General features: G+C 44.1%; 1 protein-coding gene across 1 annotated transcript in view; it reads left to right on the top strand.

Moving 5' to 3' along the window:
- Positions 1 to 10,399, top strand: part of LOC137547152 (carcinoembryonic antigen-related cell adhesion molecule 3-like) — a 30,475-nt gene extending 20,076 nt beyond the window's left edge. The window contains exons 5-8 of the mRNA XM_068270404.1: positions 60 to 145; positions 224 to 259; positions 1,148 to 1,183; positions 10,136 to 10,399. Coding sequence (XP_068126505.1) covers positions 60 to 145; positions 224 to 259; positions 1,148 to 1,183; positions 10,136 to 10,195 — 218 coding nt within the window. The 3' untranslated portion in view covers positions 10,196 to 10,399. The remainder of the gene's footprint in view (positions 1 to 59; positions 146 to 223; positions 260 to 1,147; positions 1,184 to 10,135) is intronic.
- The last annotated feature ends 3,499 nt before the right edge of the window (positions 10,400 to 13,898 follow it).

The raw sequence follows: 13,898 nt of genomic DNA, 5'->3' as shown, positions 1-13,898 counted from the left end.
CCGACTAATTATTATACAGATCGAAAATGTACCAACTCACATCTTCTTTGTTATCACAGACATAGTGAACCCATATGAAAGACAACAAAGGGGTGGACTGCCACATCCCACTGTTCCAATTTACTACAATTCTTCTGTTTATCAGGTAACTTAACAACCATTTATAATGATCTGACAATGCTCTCTACATAAGTCACTCACTACACTTCTTTTCACTTCATAGAATGACACTGATGGAAATCATAAACACCAATACGCGGTAAGTTTCACAGAGAGTCAACAGCAAAATGAACGCTAAAAGAGTAGGTATGTGTTACACTTGTTTAGAGTACCCTGGTGTCTCCTTAACCTCTTTTTGCCTGCAATATATTAATATATTATAAAATATAATAGTAATAATTATATAATATATTATATTCACCTTTCTTCCACCACTTTTGACAGAAGTATATGATTGTTAATCTGTAGTGCCTGTGCTCATCACCCCAGACAAAGGTAAGGTCACTGACCGGGGTGTCTGACCCCAAACCCCAGATATTGACCCCAGCAAGTAGCAATGCTGGTAAGTAGGTTTCCCCTCTCCCAGTTTCTGTGGTAATAGTCTCTCTCACCTTGCTTGATCTGATGGTGGCCTACTTTATTTGTATGTACTGGGTCCTGGCTTGATGACACCAAGACGGGATCCAGTACATGAGATACAAGAGGCCGGCATGAGGTCAAGTGAGGAAAGACCTGTGACTGCTCAGGAACTGGGAGAGGAGAGAGATACTTACCCAGCAACACTTCATGCTGCCAATCTCTGCAAAGGAGGGGGGGGGGGCACTAGATTACCAGGGGTGAGTTGTGGGAACGAGGGAGGACACTTGAATACCAGGGAATGCTTTAAGGGGCAAGGAGGGGGATTAGCTAGGCTACCAGGGAAAGTTAGGGTGGGTGGATGGTCTACTAGACTATCATGGACCACTGTACGGAAGGAGGGAGAACACTACACTAGCAGAGACAGCGATAAGGGGGATGGGGAATGACTAGATTCCTGGGGAAAGCTACAAAGAAGGGTTGGAAAAACAATTAGACTACCAGGGACAGGTGTAAAGAGGCAAAACATTCTACACAAGTCACTTAATACAGATGTCTTTTCACTTCACAGAATGAAGCTGAAAGAAGTCCTGAAAGCCAATACACAGTAAGTTTAATACAAAGTCAACAGCAAAATGAACACTATAAAGGTTATGGTTCCACTGTACAGGAGTGTATCTATTATAGCAGTGGCTGGATAGTGTAATGGTTAAGTGCTCTGCCTCTGACACAGGAGACCTGGGTTCAAATCTCAGCTCTGCCTGTTCAGTAAGCCAGCACCTATTTCAGTAAGGAGTTTCTGGGGCAAGTCTCCTTAACACTGCTACTGCCTCCTGAGTGCACTCTAGTGGCTGCCTCGCAAGCGCTTTGAGTCTGACAGGAGAAAGGCGCTAAACAAATACTGCAATTATTATTATTAATTATCATTATTATGGTTCTAATGTACACAGGCATTTTTTGTCACTCCAGGCAAGAAGTTCTGTGTCACCATCCACCCCCCTCCCCCCCCCAAAAAAAAACACAGAGCCTACACACTCTGGAGAATATAAACCATGTGCCGTATAGGGTGGATGCATAATACAGGGAGTCCCTGAGATACAAACAGCCCACTAATCCTGTCACATTTCATTCCACACTCCCTTCCTGTATTCCCTCAGCTTAGTGTGTAAATGCAGAGTATAGTGCAGCAGAAGCTGTGCCCTCACCTCTCCGCTGGAGTCCGGTGCTGTGCTTCCACCTGTCCGCTCACTACTCACCCTAGTGCCCAGCTACATGAGGATAACCAGCACTAGAGGGAGCAGAAAAACAAACAGGATGGTCACACAGGCACAGCACTGGACTCCAGAGGGGAGGTTAGGGCACAGCTTCTTCTGTGCTATACTCTGCCTTTACACACTGGACTGGGGGAGTGCAGGAGGGGGATGGGAACAGATAGTGGGTCAATGGGACAGAGAAAGGCACAAAGGGGGACAGAAGGAGGCACAGTGGGGCATAGGGAGGCGCATAGGGATGCACACAGAGCTAGATCATCCACAAGACAACCTAGGCAGGTACCTAGGGTCTGGAGAGAGTCTAGGGGCCCAGTTTATGCTAAACTCCAACAAATCTTGCCAAAAAAGCTAGTTGACCATCAAGGGTTGGCCCAAAGTTATTTCTTGCCTAGGGCACCATTTCACCTTAATCCATCTCTGGATGCATGGGGGCAGAGGTGGCACAGAGGACTGAAGGTGGCACAATAGGATAGAAGGAGGCACAAAGAGAGACAGATGGAGGCACAGGGGGACAGAGGGACACACAAGGGGCAGAGGTGGCACGGGGGCTGAAGGTGGCACAAGCAGACAGAAGGAGGCACAAGGGGACAGAAGGAAGTACAAACACCCATGGGCGTGTGGCTTAGTTCAAGGGATGTGGCTTAATCAGGGGCATGCTGCCACAGGAATGCCTTTGCTTAAAAACGCCCCTGCCTCGGTAGCTAATTTGCAGATTTTCCCCTCATGCGAAATCAGAAGCGGAATTACAGCCTATTGAAATCAGTGCTGAAAGCAGTGACCGCTTTCAAAATCATAGGCTTGGGAAAAAATAAGTGTCGGTAGCACTTTTTTCGACTACTCGTCCAATCTCCGATGTCTGGTACGGAGACAAATGCTGGCACAAGTGGAAATGGGGCCTAAAGAGAGGTATGGGTATGGGTTATAGTGGTTTAAAGTAACTAGGTGTCTCCTTAACTACTTGTTGCTGGTGCTACAGTATATTCACAACCTCTCTGCCACCAGTTTTGACAGAAGAACTTAATTGTTAGTCTGTAGTGCTGATAAGCATGGTGCACATGCTAGCACGTGTCTCTGCTCATCACCCCAGGCAACGATAAGGCCGCTAACCTTAACCAGGGTGTTTCAGTGTGTCTCTGATCTTCCTCCACTGTATCAGATATTGGCGCCAGCAAGAAGCGATGCTGGTCTTACTTCTCCTGGTTCCCGTGGCGATCGGCTCTGCCTCCTTGTTTGATCTGATGCTGGCCTCCTGCATTTGTATGCATCGGGTCCCAGCAATCAAAGCTATAGGAGGGTGGGAGGGACCACTAGACTACAAAGGAAAGCTGTGTGTGTGTGGGGGGGGGGGGGGGCACCACTAGACTACTCATCTTTGCAATGCCTCAATAAAAGATTCCTAGTCTGGAACAGGGTTCTGGTCATGGCTAATGCAATAAACCCATCTGCAGCTACAGCCTCAATCAGGCCTAAAACACATGAGAGTTAATGCCTCGGGAATTTAACCATAAAGACTATTATCTACTAAATCTAGAACATCAGATCAGCTCCGGAAAAGACGTCTCCACAGCATGTGCACTAAATCTCCAGTTTGAGAGTCACACCATTGATAAGAAGGGCCAGTCCTAAAACCCATCTGAAAGAGTTTCTTGGGAGTCTTTTCACTTCACAAAATGACGCAGATATCCTGAAAGACAATACACAGTATGTTTATTAGAAAGTCAACAGCAAAATATCAGTATAAGGTTATGGTTCCTCTGTAGCTGATTTGCAGCTTTTCCTTGCATACAAATTTGGAAGCAGAATTACAGCCTATTGAAATCAATATGCTGCTTCTGAATTCATGTGTGGGGGAAAGAAATCATGCAGGTAGTCTTTTTTCGCAAGACGCGCCTGAATCTCCATAGCCGGATTCGGATGTGTACTTGCATCAGCACAAGTGGAAATGGAGCCTAAGGAAAGGTATGGGTAATAATGGTTTAAAGTGATCTGGTGTCTCCTTAACCACTTGTTGCTGGCACTACAGTTTATTCACAACCTCTCTGCCACCAGTTTTAACAGAATTATTGTTAGTCTGTAGTGTCGATAAGCACAGCTCCTATGCTAACACGTGCGTGTACTTATCACACAGACACTAGGCTACCAGGGCGATCTGAAAAATTCTTGCCAGCAATGATTAAATTAGCCGATTAGCCAGAGATAAGCAAGCCTGCACTGCTCTTTGCTGTGAAAATAAATGTTTCAACACACATGAAATGATTTTAAATATTTATGCAGCTAAGATAGTTACTGAAATTTTAATTTTGGGAGTATAATCCCACTTTAAGGCATATTTTGGTGAGCCAAACAGACAACTACAAAACAATGCATAACTCACCATATCTAAGATGAATTCTGATCAAAATAAGTGTGGAAATGACATTAGCACAATAAGGCATGGACACCGAAGTACAGTATATAGCGTGACGTGAACCTGCCCTGCTTGGGGACAGTACGTATTAAGTAAGGGGTCCTTGGGCAAAACTCCCTAACAGTGCTGGGTTGCCTATTGAGCGTGCCTTTAGTAGTTGCAGCTCTCAAGTGCTTTGAGTCTGACAGGAGAAAAGCATTATACAGATGTTAGAATTATCATTACGAAAAACTATTTCCAGTGTAGAATAGAGAGCCTGCAAAGTAAGGCTATCTATTATTGCTGCAAGGATCAGCAGGTGGTGGGTAGGGATGGCCCAGCCTTGGAGAACTCATGGAGAAACACATGATCAGTTTGATCAGCCGATAGATTTTCAAGGCTCTGATTTGCTGGTCATGATCATGTGTTAAACCAGGAAGTCATCACAGCAAACCAGAGGCTTGCAAATCTATCAGCTGATCAAACTGATCATGTGCTTCTCCATGAGTTCTCCAAGGCTGGGCCATCTCTAGTTGTGGGGTAATCACTCACCCTCTTTCCTGCAAATCCTTTTTGACAGCAACTCCTCTACCCTCCGTCTGTAATGCAATTTCCTGTCCAATCGAAAATAAACGAATGAGATAAACAATTATATTTATCCTCCTCTGCCTAAAAAATACTTTTTAAGTATCCCAGGTTTTTTGTTTTTTTTTATATATTAAACATGTACATAGTAGGTTGAATGTTTTACTGTCTCTAATCATTGGCAGCCTACTAAGTGTCCCAGAGTTAACAAAATAAAAAAAATCAATGTATTTTATCTCTCTCTGCCCTCAAAAGTTGTATTCTGCCAAGAAAACTTTTATGGCTGTAATTTGCTTATCAGTGATGTATACTATGTTCCTGACAAGGTACCGACAAGACAGAAGCTGTCACTTCCATGCCTAGAAATTAACTTTTTCAGGCAGCAAAATAAAACAAGTAAAACAGCCTGGCTATTAATCTCCTTGGCGGTAATCCCGAGTCAGGCTCAGTACGGAAATCTGCAGCACAGAGTGGTAATCCCGTGCCTGAGTGAGTTATATGCAGGAGCAGCTGCAGATCTCTCTGTGGTATGTTTTTTTTTCTCTTGTTTTTAGGGTCTAAAAGCTTGTGAAAATATTGCTTTTAGACCCTAATTGCCAAAACAATCACAACGCCAGGAGGTTAATATGTTTTGCGCTGTACATACACACGTTTATCTCATAATGTCACATATCACCCCGGGTAGTCATATATGATTGGAAGGCCTTAATAGTTTTAGTCTTTATCCCATTTGGTAAGGCCATATACAGTACATCTGGTATGTTGCTAATGTGCGGATATTTAGAGGCTTCGCTGGCATGGGCGTCCGCAGAAAATTTTCCAGGGGGGGGCAAAAAGTGGGGATCCGCGCCGCAAATCTGGGTCGGTGTTGTGTGGCACCAAAAAATAGAGCTACGCCGAAAAATGGGTGTGGTCATGAACCAGAATGTGGGTGTGGTCATGGGTGGAGACAAGTTTACATGAACTAAGCAATGGTGGGACATTAGATTAGGACAGTGGTGGCGAACCTTTTGGAGGTCGAGTGTCCAAACTGCAAAGTCACTTTACTATCACAAAGTGCCAACAGCAATTTAAACTAAATACAAACGTTTTAACTCATACATGAACATTATGGAAAATTAAGTTGAAAATAAACTGTGAAGATAAACAATTTCATCCATCGTACTCTTGAAAAAATTATTCTTTTTTTTTTAGAACCTCCCAGTTTCATTTTCTGTTTTAAAAAGCGGAAAAAGTAGGTTTAATGCTATTGTCTCATATGATGATGATTCAGCTTTTTCCATAGTCTCGCAGTTAGCAATCATGTGACCCCCAAAAAGACAAATTCAGCAATCATGAGGCCCCCTCCCCCATGAAGACAAATTCAGCAATCATGAGGCCCCCAACATGACCAGCTCAGCAATCATGAGGCCCCCAACAAGACAAATTCAGCAATCATGAGGCCCCCAACAAGACAAATTCAGCAATCATGAGGCCCCCAACAAGACAAATTCAGCAATCTTGAGGCCCCCAACAAATCATGAGGCCCCCAACAAGACAAAGTCAGTAACCATGAGGCCCGCAACAAGACAAATTCAGCAGTCATGAGGCACATAAATAGACAGCTTTTCACATAAATAGGCAGAATGCCCCCTTCATATGTAGACACCTCACACCTGGCAGCAGTTCCCCAAAATACACTCAATCTGACAGCAGTGGTTCCCCAAAAATAGGTAGCCCCAGGTCTATAGGTGTACCCAGAATAGGTGGCCAGCGGTATAGATGTCCCCAGAACTGGTAGCCAGGGGTAGAGATGTCCCCAGAACAGGTAGCCAGGGGTATATGTGCCCAGTATATGTAGTCGGTGGTATATGTGCCCAGTATATGTAGGCAGGGGTATATGTGCCCAGTATATGTAGGCAGGGGTATATGTCCCCAGTATATGTAGGCAGGGGTATATGTCCCAGTATATGTAGGCAGGGGTATATGTCCCAGTATATGTAGGCAGGGGGTATATGTCCCAGTATATGTAGCCAGGGGGATATGTCCCAGTATATGTAGCCAGGGGGATATGTCCCAGTATATGTAGGCAGGGGTAGATGTCCCAGTATATGTAGGCAGGGGGTATATGTGCCCAGTATATGTAGGCAGGGGGTATATGTCCCAGTATATGTAGCCAGGGGGATATGTCCCAGTATATGTAGCCAGGGGGATATGTCCCAGTATATGTAGGCAGGGGTTATATGTCCCAGTATATGTAGCCAGGGGGATATGTCCCAGTATATGTAGCCAGGGGGATATGTCCCAGTATATGTAGGCAGGGGTATATGTCCCAGTATATGTAGGCAGGGGGTATATGTGCCCAGTATATGTAGGCAGGGGGTATATGTCCCAGTATATGTAGGCAGGGGGTATATGTCCCAGTATATGTAGCCAGGGGGATATGTCCCAGTGTATGTAGCCAGGGGGATATGTCCCAGTGTATGTAGCCAGGGGGATATGTCCCAGTATATGTAGGCAGGGGGTATATGTCCCAGTATATGTAGGCAGGGGGTATATGTCCCAGTATATGTAGGCAGGGGGTATATGTCCCAGTATATGTAGCCAGGGGGATATGTCCCAGTATATGTAGGCAGGGGTATATGTCCCAGTATATGTAGGCAGGGGGTATATGTGCCCAGTATATGTAGGCAGGGGGTATATGTCCCAGTATATGTAGCCAGGGGTATATGTCCCAGTATATGTAGCCAGGGGTATATGTCCCAGTATATGTAGGCAGGGGGTATATGTGCCCAGTATATGTAGGCAGGGGGTATATGTCCCAGTATATGTAGCCAGGGGGATATGTCCCAGTATATGTAGCCAGGGGTATATGTACCCAGAAAAAGTTGCCATGTGTGCCCCAGCAGGAGGGGAGCAGCGCAGAGAAGAGGGAGAGCTATGGGCACTCACCTTAGGGGGCTCTACCTCCCTCTCTCGCTCTCCCCTCCGGAGTCCGGAATGAAGTGTGCAGCGGCTGGGCAGCGGGCGGAACTTACCTCCTCTCGTCGCACGCGCCGGATGGATTAGCCGCTACTCTGGTCTGATCCAGACTAGAGTGCGGCACCAGAACTTCCGGCGCAGGAGCGAGACGAGGTAAGTTCCGCCCGCTGCCCAGCCGCTGCACACTTCATTCCGGAGGGGACAGCGAGGGAGAGAGAGCCCCCTAAGGTGAGGGAAGGGGGGGGGGGAGACGTCCGCCCTTCCCCACTGTGCCCATAGCTCTCTCTCTTCTCTGCGCTGGACCCCTCCTGCTGGCTGCACGGGCATGCGGCCAGGGGGGGGCAGCGGGCGGCCAGGCTCGGGCAGATGCCCGGTTTTGCCGTATGTGCGGACGCCCATGTTCGCTGGTACAGGAAAGTGATATTAAATGTAATGTGAGACACAGAAATAGCAACAAACTGATTCTGTCCATTGTTACCTAGTTGTGAAAGCAACAAAATCACAATGGCCATAGGAAAGTAATTGAGTCAAAATGAATTTCTGATAAAGATCTGTCATTACTGTAAATAGTGTACTGTTTCATTCTGTTTTATCATGTATATTATGTCTGTATTTGTCAATAAAGACACTTGCCAAACCTTTTAAATTATATCAACCTTCTTCAAATATAGTTTGATAAAAAAAAAAAAAACCTCCGTGCCTCCTATTTTTAGCGAACAGGAATCTGATTGCTACATGCCAGCTGAAAACAGCTCTTGCTGGAGCAGTCTGATGTGCTCTTGACCAATTGTTATTGTATTTCTGAGATTCATTAATTAAAGCAAACCTGAACTGAAAATGCACAACAGGATAAAAAGGAACCCAGAGAATGATAAAATTAATTACAAACAATAAAATAAATAAAGTTTGAGGTGGCTTATCTCAATGGAGACAAATTCATATAAAATGAACTTTAATAGCACTGGCAACGCGTTTCGTGGATCCCTGCCAACTTCCTCAGGCCAAATCCAGTGCCTCACTGTGTTACGAGCCAAAGTTTGAGCGTCAAAAGGCGCAGAAACTTTGGCTCGTAACACAGTGAGGCGTTTGATTTGGCCTGAGGAAGTTCGCAGGGACCCATGAAACGTGTTGCCAGTGCTATTAAAGTTCATTTTATATGAATTTGTCTCCATCGAGATACGCCACTTCAAACTGTATTTATTTTATTGTTTTTAATTAATTTAATCATTCTCTGGACACCTTTTTATCCTGTTGTGCATTGTATACCCCCCCCCCCCCTCCGGTTTAGGGTAGGGGATACCCTTGGATCCCATTTAAAGAGAACCAGAGATGAAGCACCCTCTTGTATTTTACCTTATAAATCAGTGGGAACATGACAGTAAACACCAAATCTGCTCTTTGTTTCATTGTTCTCTGTTTAATCTGACTGTTATCACCTCTGAAAAGAATCCCCGACTGAGCACTCAGTCTAGCTTTGGTACGGAAAGATTATAGCTGAGTCTGTCTTCTCTGGTGTCTTTTCAAGCCCAAGCCTGCCCCCTTGTGGCTCTGCTATAATGACTCAGCTATAATTATTCCCTACAAAACCAGACTGAATGCTCAGTCTGGGAATCTTATCACAGCTGATAACAGACACTTTTAGCAGTGAGGATGAAACAGAGAGCATGGTAAGTGTTTTCTCTAATGTTCTTACTGATATATATGGTAAAATACACAAGGGTGCTTCGTCTCTGGTTCACTTTAAGGGCCCCTAGAGCCTTTTTCTCAAAAAGTGCGACCATCTCCGGCTAGCTTGGACCCCCAAGTGAAGTCAGTTTTGTTAAACTCCACCTGCTTGCAGTGGTTGGTTGCCCCTTTGCAACCTCCCTCTGTGAGTACCCTCTGTTCATATTTTTTTGTTTCTTCTATCATTTGTGACATACTGCACCATTTGGGCTCCCGGTGTCTCTGTGTTTTTTCGTTCCAATTTGACTGTTCACCCTCTACTTTGTCTACCGAACTGAAAATTAATTCTTGGGATAATTAATTCTATGTGTAGTACTAATGGAAAATAGAGCAATAGTAACATAAAACAGGGTCTCATATATTTATTTAATTTAAGATCTGAATTTTTAAAGCTGCATTCTAAACAGCAGCCATGACAGTAAAATCTGCTTCATTCAGTTGCAAAAAAACCAAAACAGAAGTAATGACTGTTTGAACTTTTCGCTCTAAAACCTTATCAGCTTTGTTTCCTCAGCCAAATGAAAGTGTTTGCCATACTTACGTCCATACTTCCATAACACACAGACAGAGTCTAAGGCATGGCTATGAGCTCATTTCTTATGTATAACTTTATTTTTTTTCTCTATTTTAGGAGCTTACGAAAACAGATCAGACCAGTGTATACCTGGACCTGCACAGATCAGACAATTGATAGCCTCAGTGTGACACAAGCATATCAACATTTGCTGCTTTCACAAACGCTTTGCAATTACCTAAAGTGAAACAATCCTTGTCAGAGTAAACTATAACCTAGAAAGCATTTTTTTAGCTTAAAAAAAATCTAATAGCTTATAACAATGTAATGCATAGGTACATTGAATACAGTGTACTAGTTCCTTTGCAGCTTTCATCTCATCAGGGCCTTGATTCACAAAGCCGTGCTATTGCATAGCACGGCCGTGCTAAGCGTGTAGCGTGCAATGTTACTCACGCAAAGTTTTATGTGCGCAAAGTTTTACACGCGCCCGCTAACAGAGCTCTTCGCATGTTAACGCGTCACAATGCGTGCATTGTGCCACGTTAACACGTGAAGAGCTTTGTTAGCACGCACGTGTAAACCTGTGCGCGCTTAAAACGTTGTACAAGTAACGGTGTGTGCTACACCCATAGCACGGCCGTGCTATGCATGAGCACGGCTTTGTAAATCAAGGCCCATGTCTGCATTGCAGTGCACATTTCTTTAACATTAGCATATTCACATGTATTTCACAGCAAAATATTTACTTTTTTTTTTATAAATTGCATCGGGTCCAGCACTATAAGCTGCTGCTACCGCTGCAATCACGCATGTCCCCGCCACCTGTGCAGATGCGTGCATTAACCCAATAAGAGTGAGCCATAGCAGCAATCTGTCATAAAGTTTGAAAAAGTTAAAGTGATAATGTTACATTAAAAATAAAGTGCTTTTTTCCATAAAGTTAATTGTTAATCCCTTGTGTCATCTTTGGCCTTAAGATTCATAGACACCTGTAATGGCTGTCGCCCACTGCAATTGCATGTGATCTGACACTAAGCTAGGGCAACAGCTAGGGGACCCAACACTGTAGCATCGCATAGCTACAGTATGTTGTTGCCTAGCAATGCATCTGTAAAGCACTGTGGTTCCCAAGCTGTGCACCCTATCGATCACATGCAATTGCTACAGATGGCATCAACTAGTGATGAAATATGGCGTATATGGTGTATTTTTACCAGTACAAGCCAAATAATGTATTTTTAGGTGTTTTAAAACTATGGCACTTGTTATGTGAAAATTACTTGAAAACTTGAAAAAAATATGACCAAACAAAAACCTAGATTGTCCTGAAAAAAAAATGCATCACTTTGATGACATAAGTAATAAAATGTTATTGCTCTATGAATAGCAACACACGTGAAACACCAAAATTGACAGGAATCTCAAGGGGTAAAATCCCTGAAACCTGAAGTGGTTAAAAAAAAGGCATACCGTCCAATGAGCAATTTGCTTTCCTTTTTTTGAAGTTATTTCTGTTTTCTGACAAATTTGAGTGTTTTGTTTTGAACATGGTTGTTTTATCTGTCCTAAATACTAATAAAAATGTAAGTTAGAAAAAAAAGGACACCCGCCCATCAATCTCAACCAGAAAAGCAATAAATAATAAAATATACTGTCCTGGATGCTCACATATCCTAGTAGGTTCAGAGGAAGGCAAAAAATCCTTACAAGACTTGGGCCATTTAGCTTTAAAAGGGTATAAATACCTTCCTGACTCCAGATGGCAGCCATATAAATCAAATAAAGCAAAACCGTTATAGCAGTGGATATCCTTTAATGTAACAAAAGCATCCAAGCCCTCTTTAAATGCATACATAGAATTTGGCATAACTACTTCTTGTGTTAGGATATTACAGAGAGAAACCCGAGGCACAGGGGGACACTGGAGAGGACACAGAGGGACACAGTAGAAGCACAGGGGGCAGAGATGGTACAGAGGGGGCACTGAAGTCATGGGGGGGGTAGTAGTACACAGTGGCGTAGCTAAGGAGCTGTGGGCCCCGATGCAAGTTTTACATGGGGCCCCCCAAGCACACTATACATAACAATTGATGCGTCGCACCAAAATCTGCCAATGGCAACTACAGTGTCAGAAGTGCAAGAAGGGGATGGAGAACAGCTTGTTAATGATTACTACTATTTAAAGTATCTATAGAAGTGATTATTATGAGCACAGGACCAATAGAGAGCTAATACTGTAGTTGAGGAAGGGCCCCGATGCGGTCGCTACCTCTGCACCCCCTATTGCTACGCCCCTGGTAGTACAGAAGGGACACTGGAGGCAGAGGGGAGCATATAGGATAAACCAGGAACATAGGTAGCACAGTGTTCCAAATTCGGTTTAACAATGAACCTAAAGTCCCTATCTTGTTTGTTAACCAGGGACTACCTTTACATGTTAATCAGGTCACCTGTCAGCCATCTCTTTTCCAGGCTAAATACATCACGTGTGACCATCATTTCCAATTTCCAATTTTATTTGCTTTAGCTGCTGCTGCTTTGTATTGTATTGAATATGGTTGCTTAACTTGTTCTCATCTAGTATTCCCAAGTCCTTCTCCAAGTCAGATGGTCCCAGTTATGTGCCATTTATTTTATTTGCAAATGTAATTTATTATATCTGTAATGATATATGTACACATAGTGAGCCATGACTGCTAACTGCTTATGTAGACTAGGCTTCATAGTTGTTTATGCTTTTTATCTTATGTACATCTTGTTGTTTTCTCACTCAGATAGGCTTTGTCTAGAATCAGGGAGATAGCTGGATACCTCCACTCCGGTTGTGTAAGTACAGGGAAGCAGCTCCTGCAGTTGCAGCGGGGTCCCAGAGCTGAGAGGGGGGCCCAAGTTCTCATCTTCCCATCCTCCAATAAAAAGGGATCCATCCTTCAGATAAGGTGTTTTTGTGGCTGTACTTGTTATGGATGTGAAGATTATCAAAGCCACACTTGTTTTATGACTGTTGCAAAATGGGCCTCCAGGCTATGAGGGCCACCAAGGATAGGCAAGGAAAAGGGTGTGAACATTGGAGGGCCCAATCAAAGTTTTGCTGACGGGTCAAATCAAAGTTTTGCTGGTGGACTGCATGATTTTTTGTTGTACTCATGAAGAGCTACCACTGCTACATCCAGATTTCAAATCAAGCATGCCAATCTGTTTTTTCTCCAGGCCCTCTGACAACATTGATGCAGAGTTCTGATAACAGAATGTTCTGGAGGACATACATAGATCAAGGCATCAGTTTGGTCAGTTAAAGTGATACTGAGCTGCTTATAAAAACAAAATTTGCACTTACCTGGGGCTTCCTCCAGCCCACCATAGACCGCAGGGTCCCCCAAGGGTCCTCCTGGCTCTTCTCCCAGTCCCGCTGGCGGCTCTGTTAATTTGCTTTTTATTCTGTCACAAGATACAAGAAGGATTTATTCGCCAAGTACGGTGGAGCCGTACTCGGAATTGCTTGTGGTACACATGGCTTAGGCAAAGTACAACAACAACAGTTGTACATGTTACACACACGGCTACATTTACATATACTGACAGCACTTAACAATACAGTACATTTACAACTACGGTTAAACAGGCTAGCAGCATAAACAGTACGATAACACTCGGAGTGGTGTTAGTGTCAGAGTTGCAAAGAGAGGCGAGAAGTGCAGAAGAGAAGGCGGAGAGTACTGCTGAGGAAAGGCAGTGTGAGTAGGGATGCAGAGGAGAAGTGAAATAGCCGCACCAGAGGCAGTCATGCTGGTTGCAGACTAGGAGGTGGAAAGTCAGGGGTCTGTGTTGTTCAGCAACAGAACAGCCTGTGGGAAGAAGGAGTTCCTGCGCCTGGTGG

Source organism: Hyperolius riggenbachi, chromosome 1 (assembly GCF_040937935.1).
Source record: "Hyperolius riggenbachi isolate aHypRig1 chromosome 1, aHypRig1.pri, whole genome shotgun sequence".
In the NCBI taxonomy this organism is placed as follows: Eukaryota; Metazoa; Chordata; class Amphibia; order Anura; family Hyperoliidae; genus Hyperolius; species Hyperolius riggenbachi.
Note: the sequence above shows the minus strand (reverse complement) of the source record. Positions and strands in the feature narration are given on the sequence as shown.